The 19,270-nt window shown below is 41.8% G+C and overlaps 1 protein-coding gene across 2 annotated transcripts; it reads right to left on the reverse strand.

Annotated features, from left to right (window-relative positions):
* Nucleotides 1–723: 723 nt before the first annotated feature.
* LOC127607167 (rho-related GTP-binding protein RhoA-D-like) lies at nucleotides 724–18,181 on the reverse strand. Of its 2 annotated transcripts, XM_052075302.1 has the most exons (5): nucleotides 18,022–18,181; nucleotides 10,477–10,634; nucleotides 5,985–6,105; nucleotides 4,221–4,351; nucleotides 724–3,409 (listed from the first exon to the last, which is right to left on the reverse strand). In XM_052075302.1, the coding sequence occupies exons 2-5, from the start codon at nucleotides 10,630–10,632 to the stop codon at nucleotides 3,236–3,238; spliced, it is 582 nt and encodes a 193-aa protein (XP_051931262.1). In that variant the 5' UTR covers nucleotides 10,633–10,634; nucleotides 18,022–18,181; the 3' UTR covers nucleotides 724–3,235. The 2 variants fall into 2 exon arrangements, with proteins under 2 accessions (XP_051931262.1, XP_051931261.1); XM_052075301.1 differs by lacking the exon at nucleotides 18,022–18,181 and having other exon boundaries at nucleotides 10,477–10,647.
* Between the last annotated feature and the right edge of the window lie 1,089 nt (nucleotides 18,182–19,270).

The following is a 19,270-nucleotide window of genomic DNA, read 5'->3' on the forward strand; positions in this document are numbered from 1 at the left end:
CTCGGTAATAGCCAATGGCAGAGCAGCTATAAGGATGTTGCGTGCAGGAAACACGGAGCTGCCACCAGCTGGCCATATTTTATTTTTCGCTTCCGTATCTTAAAATGTATTTAGTAACAGAGGCAATATTTTCCTTTTGAGACGTTTCGTCACTTGAAAATTTCGTATGAAGTAGAACAATTTAGAATACAGTGGTACTGTATTCTAAATTGTCCTTAGGTGTGACTGTGAGTGCAAATGTTTTTTTTTTGTCTATGTATGCCCTGTGATTGGCTGGCAACCAGTTCAAGGGTGTACCTCGCCTACTGGCCAAAATCAGATGGGATAGGCTCCACCCCTCGTGAGGATAGGTGGATTAGAAAATAGATGCTATGGATGGTTGGTTCGTTGCTGCACAACAGGTTCAATTACACATTACTAGAATACTTATAAGTAATAGTAATGCTCCAGTAATATGTGCACTATGAATGTGAAATAGAGAGCATACCAAGAGTGATGCTTAAACAATGACAAATAATACACCCAATATGTAGTTTGCAAAGCATACATCAATCTGGGCATCATTCTATTTTCATTTGGGAGGCAGCTTGCTCGATCCATATCTAAAAATCTATCTGTAAGGAACAGTCACTCAAAATTAATTCAGAGATGATCAATAAATTGGAACACTATTGCCATGAGTTTAAAACCAACCAAACTCCCCAAAAATCCCCAGCATGGCCATTTCGTCTTATCGCAAAAATTGTTTATTAACAATGTTCACTTGAGATAAAACATTCGCTGTTAGCAAAGCTGTGTTTGCCAGTGAGTTTGTCTCTTTATCTGCATTGTCATTTCGAATAGTCTTTGAGAGAAAAGGGAGAAAAGAAAGTGACATGACACCGAGCATAAGCAAACGCATGGACGGTGTTTTCCGGGAATGCTGCTCCGCTGGCTATTTGACTACCGTTATCCAATAACTACATTTTTCCAGTGACAAGATTTCTGTTCACTGATTAGAACGGTCTTGTCACGTCAGTGTGCTTGCATTATTGCGCAGCAGCTGCAGCAGACAATTCATCTTTGCTGTACGTTCATAAGGATATCCTGCAACAGAAATGTGATGGGCAAAAGCAGACTCCATGCAAACACGTGTTCAGGTATATCAATGCACAGCGGAGGCAAATGGGGAGGATACAGTCTGCCTGAACAAGGTTGTTGGCTGGACCTTGAAAGAATGCACAAGGCGAGTTAGAATGCCTTCAGGGAACTGTCTGATCCGTGCCAGTCAGTACATTTGTTTTATTGTATAACGCCAAAGTGTCATAATGTGATATCACAGCACCTTTCTCCACCTCACTTCAGTCAACATAATTCATTCTTCATGGGGTCTTAATGTACTTTTTGAAAGAACGCCACAAGTAACATTTACTCTCATCACGAGTTGTCATCTGGACAATGTTTCAGGTTACGGTACTTTTTTTTTGAGGGGGGGGGCAGGTTTTGACTTCCTGCTTACCATTCAGGACTTAGCTTGAGAATGGGAGGATATGATTTGGATCGCCTGCATTTCGTGTGACCAAGTGGTGCTTGCTACAGAGACTAACAGTTTAACGTATGACAGGGGTGAGTCAGTTCATAATTGTTAAAACATGACACATTGCCAGTGCAGTTAAGGAAGCGTTTTATGACCATTTTGGAGCTCCCGCTGCATGATGAAAAAGTCATTTTGTCATTTTACAAGCAGAGCCCAACTTGCTTGACCAAAAGAGTGAAACATTGATCATCTTTCCGTTGAGGTTGATTTGAGCTTCTCTAAAATGTTGAATGTCCATTTCCAACTCTTAAGCGTTTCATTAGTTTTTGCAAAATTCTTGTTTCAGCTAGGTAAAGATAAGCTGTCACCAAGTCGTTGAGTGAAACGGTCTCTGCTTCATTTCCACTTGTTTTCGCACACAGGCGGTGAGAACTATTTTAATTGTGTAGGATGGTTGGTGTTTATGGCCGCTTTGTCTCCAAATGTCTTTGCTGCCACATCCAAAAATTCTCTACACTCGCCGACTTTTTCGTACTCATCTTTGCACATCTAACAAGACTTGGAAAATTTATAGCAGCTGATATTACCCATATCTCAATCTCCAACAGGACTGAAAAAATATTGAAATACTTATCACTTGAATGGAAACTGTGTGTAGTGCATTTCTATATTCATCCTGAAATAGCTGAATAGCAGCATCCCCTACTGAATAGTCTAAGCTACAAATGAAATGTTTGCATTCCAGCCGCAAGAACGGAAAAATGCAAGCTCAACTGGTCTACCAAGTCTGGCAGAGAATGCCAATGGTGCACCAGAACAGAGAAGGCACCAGGAGGGGAAAAGCAAACTCCTCACTGTCACTCACTCAACTCCCATAAAATACACAAAGAATGACGACCTGCTGGAAACCCACGCGAGCAAACGACGCTAACCAAACACGAGTTCCAGGCTAACCAGTCGAGCGCAGATTCCAGTGGCGGGTGGGGACGCCAGTGAGCAGAATCCATCAAGCCTGCCCCTTCGTTCAGGGAGGTTTTGCAGAATCTGTCACTCGTACAAACTTGCTCATGTTGTTTTGACCGCTTTCCACCATGCTTATTGTTGACGCAAGCTGGTAATCACAAAGTGAGTGGCGTGGCAAGCACTTCTGTGTTGTGCGTTTGTTACATTACAGAAGCACGGAGGCAATTGACCCGTGACGCGCCCGAGTCGAGAGCAAGAACAGCAGCCATTTGTCGCTCTCAACAAGAAAGCCTTGGCGTAATTTGCAATGACAACACAATGAGAAGTAACCAGGGATGTAGAAAACATACAAAAAGGCACTAGCTTTTAACACGAGCGTCAATTTAGCGGGGCAAACGGTTTGGACGGGATGGGATATTGGCGAAGAACTACCTGCCCTCGCTCGACAATATGGCATCCTAACATGCGCTTCAAATCACTGCGGGTTACAAAAGATCAAAGAAACAATGCTTTTTGCTTTAAACACAAAGTAAAGGAAATCAACAAAGATTTTTTTTTTCAAACAACAATTTCTAATATAGACAAAGTTCATTTCCTGTATGTTTTGCGTATAATTCACCTGTCTGACTCCTACTATGAAATGCAGGTTACAGTACAAGATGCCATTGGTGGGGGTGGGGAAGGTAAGTCCTTTTTGTGTTTTTTTTCTCTCACACCTCGTTTCTTGATTTTCACAATGGCGTCTCAACAGATGGCTCAGAACAGCGTGCAGGCGCTCCTCTTCTTGCGCTTGCGGACTTGTAACGCCGCCCTGGTGGCCATCTCGAACACCTCCCGCACGCCATCCTTGGTCTTGGCAGAACACTCCAGATAGCCAAAGGCATTGATTCTGTTGGCCATTTCGCGGCCTTCGTCAGTCTTGACTGGCTCCTGCATGGTAGATATGAAGTTCTTGGTTTACAATGGTCTCAAAAATTATGTTCCAAGGTTACAAATTGCGCACAATGAATTCGGTTTGTCACATCAGTTTCCGACTTACAGTAACAGTAACAGTACTTAACACACTGTTCATTTGATTTATTTCAGAAATTAGTACCTTACGACTGCTGACTCAGATTTAACAACATATTTGGGTTCCGCTGCTAGGAGAGGAATGGAACTCCATTTAAACCGAAGGGCTCTTGCGCTGCTATTTAGTCTCCTTTTTCACTCCGACCAGTGATGCTTTTCCATTGGTAGGACCAGTTGCCCTTACTTTCTACCCAGGTTTGCTACTGCTGGTCGCCAACTCAAGGATGCAGACTCCACTTGGCTGCAGCACTTCGTTTTCTCACTGTCCTGTCTCAGACAAACATCTCCTCACCGAAAATAACTCAAACCTCTGCTCCACATGTTCATCTCTGCAGAATCCATGACAAGATATCGGTCAGTGCCTAAATTGTTTGTTTGTTTTTTTATATATATTTGCATTGCAATGTTGGAGCATTTCCGGCTTCAGCAAACCTCATTTCTCCATGTCCAGGGTATCTACAAATTTGAGGGAGTCAAGTTGAAGGCCACATACCCCCCCCCCCCCCCAAAAAAAAACATCTTCCATTTAGTGCTGGAAAGTAGCTACAGGGCTACCACCATATCTGTGTTTTCACCCGATGAGTTTCCAGCTCCATAAACTGAAATCGTTTAACTGTGTCTACAGCCTGATTTTAAAAAGGTACTATTCTCCAGTCCTTTGAACGCGTACCTGCTTCATCTTGGCCAGCTCTCTCCGTGTGTGCTCGTCGTTCCTCAGGTCCTTCTTGTTCCCTACTAGGATGATGGGAACATTGGGACAGAAGTGCTTCACCTCAGGCGTCCACTTCTCGGGAATGTTTTCTGTCCCAAGTGACCGAGAGACAGAGAGAGTGAGATGAAATGCTCAAGGGAGATGACTATAAAAAGGGGGACAGGCAGTGCAGTGTCACTTCTCATGATTGATAGCTCTGCAGGGTGCTCAAGGCAACAATGGTCTTGGCTACATTAATCCCACTTGCTTTCAGGTTGCTTATGTACTGACATAATTTCAAATATTCAAACATTTTCTGTGAAGCTTGGGGAAACTACTCGCTAATCACGAGGTGGGCAATCTACGGCCCGCGGGCCGGATCCGGCCCGTTGGTCTTTTTAATCCGGCCCGGTGAACATTGGTGCACAATTAAGGTTTGATTGGTTTCATTTCGTTTGGACTTGTAATGACAGGTATTTCAACACCAGGTGGCGCAGTTACTTCAAGTTGCAGAGCACAGGGAGGGAGGGGAAGACAAAGAAAGAGGGAGAGAGTAATGACCGTGGAAGGGGAAAGTGATATGTATCTGATTAAACGAAGCGGGTAACAAAGTACGAAACATTCAGGAGACGCGTGGAGTTGGAAAGACTCAAATCTACGAGACTTCGAAAAACAAGGAAGCGATTCTTACTCAGTCCGATTCTGGCAATTTCCATGCTCGGAGTGAATTGGTTGTGGCTCGAGTAAATTAACATTTCCTAGAATGGTTTGATTGTTATCATGTTAAGATTAATGTTAATGTTAAGAGTCAGAGAGCAGTCAATTGTGTAGAGCAGGCATGTCCAAAGTCCGGCCCGCGGGCCAAATCCGGCCCGCGGTCGAATTTCATCCGGCCCTCGGCCCCTGTCATAAAATCAGTGCCGTCTGGCCCGCAGGTTGGGCGCAATGGAACACGTGTTGCATTGACTGAGGTCTCGTAGACTGGTGAGTGATGTTTCATAGAGTACTGCTTCCCTCTAGTGGCTAAATGAGTAATAGCATTCACTAAATGAGTAATAGCATTTAGACACTAGAGGGCATCACTCACAAGTTAACAAGACATCACCCCGTGTTTATATTGACTGATATGTCATATTTCAAATGATCCTTGCAGTTGTGGATATGTGTATTGCTTGTTAATTTCCCTGTTGTTCGAGTCAAAGGTTTTGTGACTATTGAAAAGTCATGGTGATACATTTTATGTTTCAAATCAATCAATTTGCACTCAGGAGACTTCTGTTTAAGAAAAAGTCAAGTGAATAAGCAGTTGCATGTGATATACCTGTTTCAAATGAACCAAAAGAAATTCTTAAGATTGTTGAAATTAAAATAAAAATGGAAATGTGAAACAGACTGGCTTACTAAAATTTGTTGAACAATATTGTTGTTCAATGTAAAGAATGTCAGCCAAGGTCGGCCCCCCGACATTATACCACATAAAATCTGGCCCCCTTGGCAAAAAGTTTGGACACCCCTGGTGTAGAGCGTGAACAACAGGGGGCTCAGTACACATCCTTGAGGAGAACCGGTGCCGAGTATGATGGTGGAGGAGAATGTTACATTATTACTGGCATACAAAGACATTGTGCCATCTTCTTTATTTTCCATTTCTAACTTTTGGCCCGGCCCTCCACAATATTTTCTGCTTCTCATTTGGCCCCCCTGGGAAAATAATTGCCCACCCCTGCGCTAATCCAAACATACCTAAACTGTCCGGGCTATCAATGGAAAAACACATCAGGATGACGTCAGTGTCCGGGTAGGAGAGAGGCCTCAACCTGTCGTAGTCCTCTTGACCCGCGGTATCCCATAAGGCCAACTCCACCTGCATGAAAAGTAGCAAAAAAAAGACTCCATTGTTGAAACGTTTCAGGAGCCTGCAATATTATTCAGAGAAGAAATCACTACAGCGGAAAGCTACACAAACAATCGTCACTACATTAGTGTTGAGCATTGTCTCCTCTCCTGCCAAAAGTAGCGATGTAGGAATTAAAGTGTGAGACATTTTTCCCTACGATGCCTAAAGGGAAATCTACCGTATTTTCCGCGCGAAAAGATGCACTGGATTATGAGGCGCACCTTCAATGAATGGTTATTTTGTAATTTTTTTTTCATATTAGACGCATCGAAGTAAAAGGTGCAATCTACAATGCATCCACTAGATGGCGCTACGCACATTCCATTTAACTCGAGAGGCGTTCATTACCGGCTCTGAAAAATGTAAATGAACTATTACTGTACTTAAACGAAACTACGAAAATTGAAAATAATGCATCAAAAGAGAAAATCAAGCGAGGAAATAACAAATTCTATATCCCCCCCCCCCCTACAGAACTTATTTTGTGATTTCCTCGCTTGATTTTCTTAGTGGTAAGAAGTAATTGACGTTTTTCCTAGGCTGCCATAAACGCCTCTCGAGTGGAACGGAAGAAAGCACTAGAAGAAACGGACAGACGTACAGTACCTGGACTTGCTGAAACTGAAAACCATTAATAAAGTCTGTGTTTAAAAATAATAATAAAACAACAACCACAGCTCTCATTTTTTCAAAAAACTCGGGTGCGTATGTCTTTGTCCGTCTCCTTCCCTTCTTTTCTTCCGGTCAACTCGAGAGGCGTTCATGACCGCCTCCAAAAAACCCATTGGCAGTTTCTTTATCGTAGCTCCAATCAGAGAAGACTTTTACTTTATCCGTACAATCAGATAAGATAAAATAAGAAAACCTTTAATAGTCTCACAATGGAGAAATTCCCACTTCACAGCAGCAAAGTTATGAGAGGAAGAAGTAGAAGAACAAAATAAATAGGAGCCGTTAGAAAGGCAGCCACTCTCGCGGCGCCGTCTTGAAGTCAAAATAACACAAGATGTCATTCATTCATCTTCCTAACCGCTTGATCCTCACTAGGGTCGCGGGGGGTGCTGGAGCCTATCCCAGCTGTCTCCGGGCAGTAGGCGGGGGACACCCTGAATCGGTTGCCAGCCAATCGCAGGGCACACGGAGACGAACAACCATTCGCACTCACACTCACACCTAGGGACAATTTAGAGTGTTCAATCAGCCTGCCATGCATATTTTTGGAATGTGGGAGGAAACCGGAGCCACAAGATGTCAGTCGCAGTTATTTATTCCTTTGTTGTGTATTCACAAATGATGAAATCACAATATAAATTCTGTAGTGGGGGGCAATATAATTCATTTTGTTATATTCTCACTTGCTTTTCAGTTTTGATGTATTATTTTCAATTTTTGTAGTTTCACTGAAGTAATCGTTAGTTTACGTTTTTCGGTGGCGGTCTTGAACGCCTCTCGAGTCGAACGGAAGAAAGCACGGAGATAGACAAAGACGTACCTGTATTTGTTAAGACTGTTTTAAAAAAATTAACACCACAGCTCTCCTTTTTTCGGCGCTGCAACACAAACTTATTTAATAAAGCAGCGACACGGTTCAGCGAACCAACAGCAAGTTATAACATTGTTGTGTTTATTATTTTACTTTATGTTAACTGTTTTGTTAAGCGCTTTGTTACAGCTGCTGCTGTTGTGAAAGCGCTATATAAATCATGCCTCTAGGAAGGAGCCATCTTGGAGTCGACGTATTACCGTAATGACCATACAAAAGACGCATGGGATTTTAAGGCGCTCGGTGAGCTTTTGAGAAAATGGAAGACTTTTTGGTGCACCGTATAGTGCAGAAAATACAGTATTGTTTTTTTTCACTGTCAAGAACAAGTCCTGGGTGTTCCAAAAAAATCTGTTACAATCTTTGGCTAGCAAACACAAATTAATCAAGAATTGCATCATACTTGAAATAGACATTTTGAAAGCTCAGTTCTGCCTCATGCAAATGACTCACTGCTCATCCCACCCACCTGACTGTACAGCCAATTACAACCATACTGTAACTAAATCCCTTGCCATACTCGGGATGGGATGCCAACGGCAGAACCCCAGGCTTTTCTTTCCATACATTTTAAATCCACCTGCTTATGTAGTACTAGGCAACTCTGATTTGGTGTTCATTTTTAATGGAAGATTCACTTCTCTATTCAAGGCACCACCGATGTGTGCCCTAGTTTCTGGGGTTAAACTGGAAAAGTTACGCATTTTTCTGCTGAAATTTGCAGAGAAGATGATCACTCAGACCTAATCAGTTTCTTATTTGTGTCGTCACTGCTGGGGAAATTTACACAGGGATTGGCCTAATCTCCCACTGATTAATTCAATTAGGGGAAGTGGGAGATTAGCAGGCATCAAACCCAAGTACCTTCTGTGCTTGCATATGGGCAAACAAGAGCCACTTCTTGCCCTGCTGCAATCTTTTGGTAATTGAAGGTTAAAAGATTATGACAAACCAAAAAGACCCTTCACTTAAAACTCAAAAGGCAAAAACGATGCCTTCCAGAGAGTGCAGGCATCAGTCCCAAAATAGAGGTCTGCAGAGGAAGAGGGTAGGAGGTGGCAGCACGATGCATGAGCAAGTGTAGCGATCGTGCTCCCACGGGCTTTTGACTTTTGGGAGAAAAAACAGAACCAGAAACATCTAATTTTAGAGAAGGTCGGATCGGCTTGAAGGTGAGAGATTTCAGTGAAAGCACAAATCCATTTTATCTGGTTGTATAACGGTCTAATTCTAGAGGGAGGGGTGGGGTGTAAATCCTCAAAGTCACAGTGATCCCCCTGTGGAACAAAGTCCACTGTGGATCCGTGAATTTGAATTTCCTTTCATCCAAGTGCCAAAATGACAGGAAATAAGAGACTTTTATCACACGGGAGGAAAAAAAGTCCTGAGGGACGGAGCGGGGGATTTGCAAGCACGAAGTACGTCTTCGTTCCCCGTCTGAACAGGAAACTGGGAGGTAGACCCATTTCCTGTTATGCTATGAAGTGGTGATCCTGTGTGATGGGAACAAATCCCGACAGAACAAGACATCTATCTGAAGCTCACACACACACACACACACACACACGCACATATTCTCAATCCTTTGGCGTAAGACCTGGAAACTGAGACTGTAAAAAAAAGTTCATTATATGTTTCCTTGAATGAAAAAGATACATCCAGTTGCTAACTTAATTTACCTGGGGCAATGAAGTGTTTTCTGGAAAATGTCAAAAATGTTCAATCTAGAATGCATGCTTTCTGGAGGACTAGTAGTAATAATAATACTGGTGCCTCACACCAGTATTGTCTGCCTCACAGTGCAGGGCGTTGGGGTTCGATTCCGGCTCTGGCCTTCCTTTGTGGAGTTTGCATATTCTCCCTGTGCCTGCGTGGGTTTTCTCCAGGGACTCTGGTTTTCTCCCACATTCCAAAAACATGCATGGCAGGTTAATGGAACACTTAATTGTCCCTGTGTGAGTGTGAGCGTGGATGGTGGTTCTTCTATGCGTGTCCTGCGAGTGCCTGGCAACTGGTTCAGGGTGTCCTCCCATCTCCTGCCCGACGATCGGTGGGATAGGCTTCAGCATGCCCACGATACTCGTCAGGATAAGCGAATTAGAAAATGGATGGAATGAAGTTTCATGTATCCCTGTTTTTTTATAAATTTTTCATGCGCTCAGACATTTACGCTCTGGTGGTGATAGCCTACGTCCTGTAGCCGCAGCTGTCCTGGGGCAGGCTGACGGAACCGTGGCTGCCAGTATGCACCTACGGCCCCTCCACCACAACAAAAACATTCACACCAAGCCGTACGCCAGTGTGAGTGACATTGGAGGTAAGGTGGGTGAAGTGTCTTGCCCAACGAATCGACACACGACTCGGGCAGAGCGGGTTTCAAACAACCAACCCTTTGGTAACTGGATGACGCATTCTATTTCCTGAGCCATGGCTGCCCAAAAAACAGATTAACATGAATTGGCAGTCCAGAGTTGTCGTTCGGTACTAGAGCATCACAGGTACGCTTACATTACATGCAAATCATGTGTAATTGTGTGTCACATGCGAAATGTTATTTTGTTTTACATGTTCGTTGTTCTGCAATACAGTTGTCCCCTCGCCACATCGCAGTTCAGTTTCTGCGGCTTTACTACACATTTTCATTTGTGACCATAGCTTTCTATTTATTGCAGTTTTGTTTATATATTTTTCTTCCTCCTATGTCGGACCAGTCAAAACTTGTTTTTTTTTTGGTTAGAATAAAAACACAGAGGATTGCGCCCTACCAATGTTTGGATTTCAAGCGTGATACAAACCTGTTTGCAATCCACTTCAATATCAGCAATATAGTTCTCAAACACCGTTGGCACGTAGACTTCAGGAAACTGGTCTTTACTGAAAACGATGAGGAGGCACGTTTTCCCACAAGCACCATCGCCAACAATCACCAGCTTCTTCCGTATGGCCGCCATATCTGCCGGGGACATAAATAATCATGTTGAAGTTGGCGGCAGAGGGACAGAATTAAGTGCCCAATTCCAATGTAATGCTTATAGCCGAGTTCTATTTTCATGTATCATTCAAGTGACACAGCTCACAGCTTGTGGTTATCACCGAAAGAACACATGAAACAACCTGCAGTTGCTCAAATTGAATGACAATAAAACAGCAAGGTATGAAAAGCAGGCAGTGAACACAGAAGTTAACAAAAAAACATAATACAAATATTCAACGTTGCAGTGCGTTTAGTTAGCTCCAGCTTGGCCATGTAGATCTGCTCCTTCACTGTTTTCGCTGTAGTTTACATTTACAGCATGTGTTGTGTTTTTTGGACAGACGTGGGTGTGTATTTGTCACCAATTTTTTTTTTTTTTTTGGATGGCGTCGAGATCACATGGATGGGGTGTATCTTATCTGCACATTTATGCTCCACTCGCACTGGCAGATATCTGATACCCACGAGATTTTTATTTACATTTGGGAGAGGCCCGAGTCAGATTTGCAATGTCATTGAGCCCATGTCGCACATTTCTGCAAAGACATTTGTTGCTACGGCCAGCCGGACAGAAATACAAATCGTCATAAATATCCATCCATTGATTATGCCGAGGGTTTGGGGTTGTTTTTGTCCTTAAAATTGTCAAAATTAAAGTTTTGCGTCATTACTGCAAAGTGGAACTGGAATCAGTTGGAAACAGAAACACGGGAAAGTAAATGGGTGACTTCAAGCTCCCTCCCCCCCCCGACCCCCGGCAAGCTGTATGGCAGTTGCACGATATTGAAAGATGTCAAAAAGAAAACGTTTGTTTAGAAGCGTGCTTCTACGACAGACCATGCGTCATTGTATTATACACCTGGAAGATGGACTTGACACACACCTCGTCACTGTAGACCAGAGGTCCCCAAACTTTTTCCTGTGAGGGCCACATAACTTCCTTTCTCTGATGGGGGGCTGGTGTCAGTTTGAAACATAAATGATCATAGGGGAGCTTAAAAAATGTATTGTTTCCCAGAAAGCCACACATAACCAAATAACCCTTTCCAGGTTCTTTACAGAAAAAAAGTCAGGAAACAAATAACACTATTAATGAAATAAATAATAACTAAATAACGCTCTGAGTTCTTCATAGAAAAAACAGGAAATAAATAATAACTAAACAACTCTCTCTCTTTATAGCCCCTTGAAATCCACAAAAAAAAGAGTTCTGCCATCTACGAGAACGCCACCTATCTTGTCTTATTTATGTCTGCTACCGTCTTGTTCACGTGTTCTACTAATTGATCTGAGACACAACTAAAACACCGAAACATTCTATGGGTGTGTAAATAACTTTGTGACCTTGAATTCAACCCTATTTGCGTCATTTCAATTTTTCTGCAGTTGGGGACAATCTAGGAAAATTCATAAAATTTCAAGTTAAAAAATTATAATTTACGGGGTTGTTGGGGCGTTTTTAACACCGTGACGGGTCATTTTGACCCGAGGACAACCGGAGCCGTGTCAAACGTGCCCGCGGGCCGTAGTTTGGGGACCCCTGCTGTACACCTTCACTTGCCAAGAAAATCAGACCAAAATGCTCCAAGCAGAAAAAAAGAGGACAATCAAGTTTAGAGAAGATGGGTAGTAACAAGCTGTCAGTTGAAGGAATTCCCCATCCTCAACTAGCTCCACCACAGTTTTTCCATACCCGTTTTATAATAAGACAGTACTTCGTTTTATTTGAAGCGAGTGTGACACTTGAAGTGGGAGAAAAGAAAGCAAGCCCTCCCTCCCACCCTCATGCACAAAAGAAAAAGAATCCACTTCCTTGCTTTTGTGGAGGCCATTCGACTTTGCCTGGACGTGCGAACCTGCACTTATGATTAATCACACTTGTGTGTGCACACGTGCAAACGAATACAGTGTGTTTTGCTTCATTTAAAAAAAAATAAAACTAAAAAAAAAGCTGAAATAGTTTTTCGTGAAGTTCACCTCTGAGTTGAAACAGCAGAAGTGAGTCATTTGTGGGTTTCCCCGGCTTTGTCGATGTTGTTGTTAACAAATGAAAATCATGTCATAATTAGCACGTTGTTCTTCATTTAGGCATGCGATAAAAACACTTCTATTTATAGTTGATGGCAAAGTTGCTTGAACTGGTTTGTATCAAAATCAATCCAATTTGATGTAAACCTGGAATTGAAACAAACACAATGTCACAGACCCAAGGACTTCTCATTTTCTTTTGGACACTGCAATAATGCCTGAAAAGTACATGCGAATAAATCCTGGCTTTCCCGTTCTGCTTCTGATGCGCCCGTTAACTGGAAATGTAGTGTATTTCTTAAATGTGCTCATTGAAGGGAAAACAGCAGATGGCAAACAGCTCTAACAAAACAAACTTTTCCGGTCTAACGGATAACCCAGCCACACATTGGGAATACTGAGTCAAATTAAGTACTGAGATAGTTGACGATAAACTGGTTCATGGGGTGCCTCACACGCGACTTGGCAATGGAAACAATCACAAAGCATACGTTGTAAAAGGCACAAAAGAATAGCGGCGTTTAGCGCAGACCCACTGAGACACACCGAGTCAGCGGCGCAACTATTCCAGCAATGTGCTGGGTTAATGAACACACCGCCTTTCTTTCTCTAAGGAGGCTTAGGGACCGATGGCGGTTACGCAACACATTCAGTGGCGCTACCGTAAAGCAGTATGTGACCCTGTCCTGCGAGGTAGGGCCACCTCGCAGATTTAATCATGATCGGCATTCACGAGGATGAGCCCCAACAAGCACGCAAAAACGTGTTTTGGGAAGGCACACTTGGATGTCGCCACTTGACAGAGGCTGACAATTCATCTCCGGACCATTATTCCACAGCAGGGATGTCCAAACCTTTTCCACTGAGGCGTACAAACATATTCAGTTGACCAGCACAGAGAGATAGGAGGGGCTTGCATTAAAATATTTTACCACCCCCCCAAAAAAAACATTTAAATTGACATTTCAGTTTTGACATATTCTTTTCACTCGAGATGCTTTGATCGATCGTTGGCTGATAACTATCAATCGATATTTGCGATTAAGTGTGTGATCGGTGAATACGATCAAAGCCTCTAAAGGCCGATCGATAACCTTATGAATCATATTGTACTGGTAAGGGAGTAGCATATTTTTCCCTATGTGCTTCGCTACAATTATTATCATTTGTGTGTATCATAAGAACATAGGTATAGATATGTTACTGGCTGCTCTTTCCATTGTTTTATCAGCAATGCATCGCGAATGATGTCAAGGAATTATACGGCTTGTGTAAGGGAAAAAAATTTAAAAAGCGACAGATGTTAGCATTTAAACATGACATTCAGCTGCTGGAAACAGAAACACAAATGACAAGGAATAATGTGCTTATAGCTGTATTAATTAAAATGTATTGGGCCACGTAATGCACTCTGAGCGGCTTGATCACTACCTGCCTGTCCAGTGTTTGCTGCTTTCTGTTCATCGGTATCATAAAAAGAAAAGTTAAAAAAAAAAAAATCCATGAGTTCACCAAGTTGCACGCATCTCAAAACTTCAATGCCCGCAAAGACTTTCAGAAAGGGTAGCGGTTGCTGTCTGGACTTGTTCACATTTGACAGCTGCACAAATGTCAACAATCATATTTCTTTACTTACTCACGTATCTGTGGTGTAACAGAGCACCACAATATGACGCCACGTGAGATTTCTTCTTCAAGGTCCCGTGGGTACCATCCAGTGTTCAGAGAGAAACTCCAGTTAAAAACCTGAATGTGACTTTAAGTACTCTTATTTTCCTTTTATAACTTTTTATTTTATTTCTATTTCATGAATGTGACACTGAGCGGGTCGCAGCGAGCAAGTCCTTTATTTTGACATCACGTGCAGATGGTTGATCACATGACAATGCAGAATATAATCTAATTACAAGTGCTGCACAGAGGTGACTGCTCATTTGTTAGAATAAAGTTAAGGTTATGGCACACTTTCATTCAATGTAAAAATCCCACACACGTGAGCAAGCACGCATGCATGTACTTTTTTGCTAGTTCGGCACATTTTCACTGGTTCCACTGGCATGGTTTACAGTAATGGCTTGTGTGCACTGAAAACACGCATGTGCTTCAAATGTTCCATTCGGTGCTTGTAATTGTGAATCAAATCTAACATCATTATGTAGCCTCTGCTCCCGCACACAATTGTAGGATCGGGTTTGCTTCCTGATTTTTTTTTTTAAATCAATGTGATATATCATGCACAATTTATATTCTCACACACACAGAATTATTGCCTCATCGTTACTTCGCTACTTGGTTTTGACTTTGAAAGGAATTATTTCCAAATAAAATTGACTGCAAAGGAAAGTTTTGCTTTCCCAATCATCTAACCTTGAAATTAAAATAAAAACAAACAAAAAAGAAGAAGAAGAAGAACAACAAACATCCCCCATGATTTTGGGTTGTTCACATTTTCACCCATACGATTGAAAATTAACATGCCAGAATACTGTATAAAATTGAGAAAGCAGGCCAGTAAAGTCTGACTGGTAAGTGGGCCAAACAAGTTTATAAAGGAGCAGAGGGAGAGCCAACCGGGGGCGCCAACTGTCCCCGCTACCTTGAAGCAGCACTTGAAAACATCTTACTGCTCCAAATCTGACGCGAAAAACGGATCATATGCAGGATCAGCCATGCTCCTCGATTAATCTTGTGAGGGAGTTTGTAATTGTGACTAGTAGGAACATCAACGTTCAGAACTGAGCTCATACTATATGAAAATAGAAATTCTCTGTTCTAGCATCAAAGCAGTGCGATCATCTTACTTGGTGCAAGTACATACAAGTACCGTATTTTCCGGACTACAAGTTGCTCGTGAGTATAAGTCGCACCAGCCATAAAATTCATAAGAACATAAAAACATACATAAGTCGCACTGGAGTACAAGTCGCATTTTGGGGGGAAATGGATGTGATAAAATCCAACACCAAGAACAGACATGCCATTTTTGAAGGCAAATAAAAACAGGCTGAATAAGAGTACGATATGCTAACGTTACATGACGGATACACAATGAACTGACAATATGCCTGGTATGTTCACGCAACATATCAAGAGTTATTCAGATAACTGTAGCATAATGATCATGCTAACAAGTTTACCAAACCATCAGTGTCACTCCAAATCAAAAAATCCAATTAAATCTTCATCCTCTGTGTCACTTTTAAGCAACTCTGCTAACTTCGGAGGTAGAAAAGACGGTGCTTCCTCGTTTACTTCGCTGACGTCAGTCATCGTAGGTTGTTGTTTTGTTTTTTTTGTCAATGTGGAAAGCATCAACACAGGCCTAGAGCCCCCGCTTGCGTTCACATTTTCATTTTAATGTGAAAATAACATGTCAAATGATAAAATGTGTTCATTATTTCACACATAAGTGGCCTAGAGCACATTTGTCTACCAAAGTTTTTTGCCCGTTTCATATGCGCAACCCCGCTTGTTCTGGTCGTCATGCCTATAAATTTTGTTTAGCGATATCCCGAACAAAATACGAACAATCCGGAGCAGTTGGCAGCATTTTAGTATGCTATGTACTACCTAATCTTGATATGCACCGAGGCGACAGATCATTTATTTGAACCAAGTTAAGGTTAAGCCATAATTTCATTCAGCGTATATATGCCGCTCACACTCACTCATGCACTTGTTCAGTGGTTCAGAACACCTTCCCTGAGGTCCTTATAATTGTGGCACAAATCTAACAACATAATATAGCCTCTGACGACTGCACGTGGAATAAAAACAAATCATCCACCCCGTCGTCCATGCCAAGATACCGAAAATAGTACGTAACGTAGCTCAGTGATTTTTGTCCGCAAATGTGCATAACCTGAATTGATCATAAAAAGAGACATACGTAACATGAGGTTCCACTGTAAATCAAACAGATGGTTGAGGCTTCATTGAAACACTGACTTTTTAACGAATTAATGTGGGCAAAACTGGTTGGCAACGTTTTATTGATTTGAAAATGAAATGCCTGGGACGTTATACAATACAATGCAATACATGCTGATTTATATAGCTCTTTCACAACAGCGGCAGCTGTAACAAAGCGCTTAACGAAACAGTTAACATAAAGTAAAATAATAAACACAACACATAACATAAAACACGGACAGTCGTGCAGTCTTACAAAATATTAGCTCCCAGCAAATGTACAAAGGGTGTGCCAATGTTGTTTCACGATGACATGTTTCCAGGGATTTTGGTCATTTCCAGGATTCTTATCTGAACAAACTCAGGTTCAGAATTCCTTAGATCGCCACCATAATCAAACTTGCTGAATTGGACAAATTAATGAAGCTGAACTGCAAAAGTCGTATAACTTGGCAACAAAGTTTGATGTAAATGAAACACAAACAGGCCACGAAGTGTTCGAAAACACTCTCGGACACGAGTCCATCTACTGTTCATAAATCTGTCACACGTGTGCGTCATGGCAGAACTCATAACTACTGAGAAAACCTGTACTGTGAAATGCACACTTTTGGTTTTAGTTTGCAGTCCACCTGGCATCTGGGGATTTTCGCCATTTCGATAGGTTGCACCTGAACAAACCCCTGCCGGGAGTTTAGTATACAGTCGGTATTGTTTTACTGCTTCGTGTGCCTTGCTGGATCTATTAACAATCGAAATTGCATCAATGCTTACTTTAGTCTCAGCAAAGACCAACTGAAATGACACATTTACAGGTTCTGTGACATAACCCTGTGATCCAGTCATTCCCATGAGAATGCGGATGAGAACACGGGGACATTCCAGAGGGGAAACGTTTTCTTCCAAGCGAAAATGATTTTTCGAGGACCTTTGAAGTTGCTCCACGTATTGTCAAATCCTCCAACTAACGTAACAGAAGGTATATAAAATAACATTATGCACGTTTTGTTGAATTTGGCGATGTCTACCAATAATTAATAAATAAATAAATAGTGAGGAACTGGAGCGGTTTCTTCGAATAGACACGGCGGCTCATTAGATTTACCTCCTTTTACATACAGGTCGCTGCGGTGAAAAAAGTGTACAAAGCGAAGGAGGGTGGGTAATACATCTGCTCGAAATAAACACTACCAACTTTATAAATAAACATTTCAAATAAAATAGACATAAAATTAAAATAAAGATAAAAGTCAACCACTGGTTAGGAAACGCAGAGATTAGTTTGTCCAAAAAGGGAAAAGGGTCAATGTTTGGAGCAGGAGCCACCACCCTATATGAGTCACAACTATTGTGTCACGCGAAAGGAATAATATGAAGAAAAGAAAACTCTTGACCCCGCAACACGAAAAAGAGAAATCTTAAATACCTTCTCATCAACAACTTGAGTCTTCGTCCGAGATATTAACTCCCTGTTGGAGCTTCCTTCCCAGTGACTTCTTCTTCGCCTTCTTTTTCACTGCAGTGCTCGCCAAATGCTACACAGCTAGGAGAACAAGCCCCGCCCACCCGCCTGCTGACATTACCCAACTGTTTCCGCCTACGTTTCTGTAATAAATATTACACCTATCTAAAAAATATGGTCAATTTTTTTATTAAAATCAACCAAATGACCCCAAAATATTTTAATCCACTCTTCCATCATTTATAAGCTTGTATAGGAGAATTATCCGAACCTCAAGGATAAGTTTATGACAATGCTTTTATTTTGAAGACGAACTATTCCAGTTTTCGGGAAATGTAATGAACTGATGATGAAGCTACTGCTGCATGGCGCTAGGAGTCATTGGTTTGCCTCCCTCACTGGTTGAAGATGACATCATCTGTAAAGTGTGAAAGGACTTCCAGTCCAATGCAACAGGAGGTGCTGCTGGTGGTAGGCCGATTTACTGGGTGTGGAGCGCTCAAATTGGAAGTTGGAACCTTGTTCAGTCCCCCCACCTCCAAGCTTATTGTGCTATGGCATATATTTACAAAATGCCACTGCACTCAACCACGCCAAATAAAATTTCATTCAATACATAAACGATCATGCCTCAATTTACTCACAAATCTGACAGATGTCACACAAATCTATTTTGTGTGACATCTGGGCCTATTTGGTTAAAGATGAATCAATTATTCTATTGTATGACTTGCAACAAGTAGATCCACAGCTTAATTGAACAGAGATTCGTTATTTGTCGTAAATAAATCAGTTTCGGGCATGGAAAATGTATAAATGCTGATTTAAAATGTGATTCTATCCAGTATTGAGATTTAAAGCTAGATGGTGTGCTAACATATTCCTTAAAAACAGCAACTTGCGGAGCCAAAACGCTAAGGCAGATGAATACAAATTTTACATCTCACCCTGTATTAAGGAATTATTTCTAATTAGAATGGCTGAAATGCTAACAAGATAACCGGTGTAAGCAAAGTGTCGAGAACGATCACTTACGTTTTGCTGTGTACTTTATGTACCACAAAGACAGCAAACCGCTGAAACACATTTCTAAAATAAACGATTGACACATTTACATTTTGCCTTTTCTTCAGGTACAACTACTAATAAAATGCTCATACACCAACAGTTGCAAAGGTAATATATAAGCAAGACAGCAGAGTGAGAAGTGAAA

This window comes from Hippocampus zosterae, chromosome 9 (genome assembly GCF_025434085.1).
Source record: "Hippocampus zosterae strain Florida chromosome 9, ASM2543408v3, whole genome shotgun sequence".
Lineage (NCBI taxonomy): Eukaryota > Metazoa > Chordata > Actinopteri > Syngnathiformes > Syngnathidae > Hippocampus > Hippocampus zosterae.

Coding starts and splice junctions, on each gene's coding strand:
- LOC127607167 (XM_052075301.1), bottom strand. CDS start 10,647: ATGTCCCCGGCAGATATGGCGGCCATACGGAAGAAGCTGGTGATTGTT. Junction 6,106..10,476: donor TTGAAGTGGATTGCAAACAG/GTTTGTATCACG, acceptor CTTTTCATGCAG/GTGGAGTTGGCCTTATGGGA. Junction 3,410..4,220: donor AGCTGGCCAAGATGAAGCAG/GTACGCGTTCAA, acceptor TCTACCATGCAG/GAGCCAGTCAAGACTGACGA.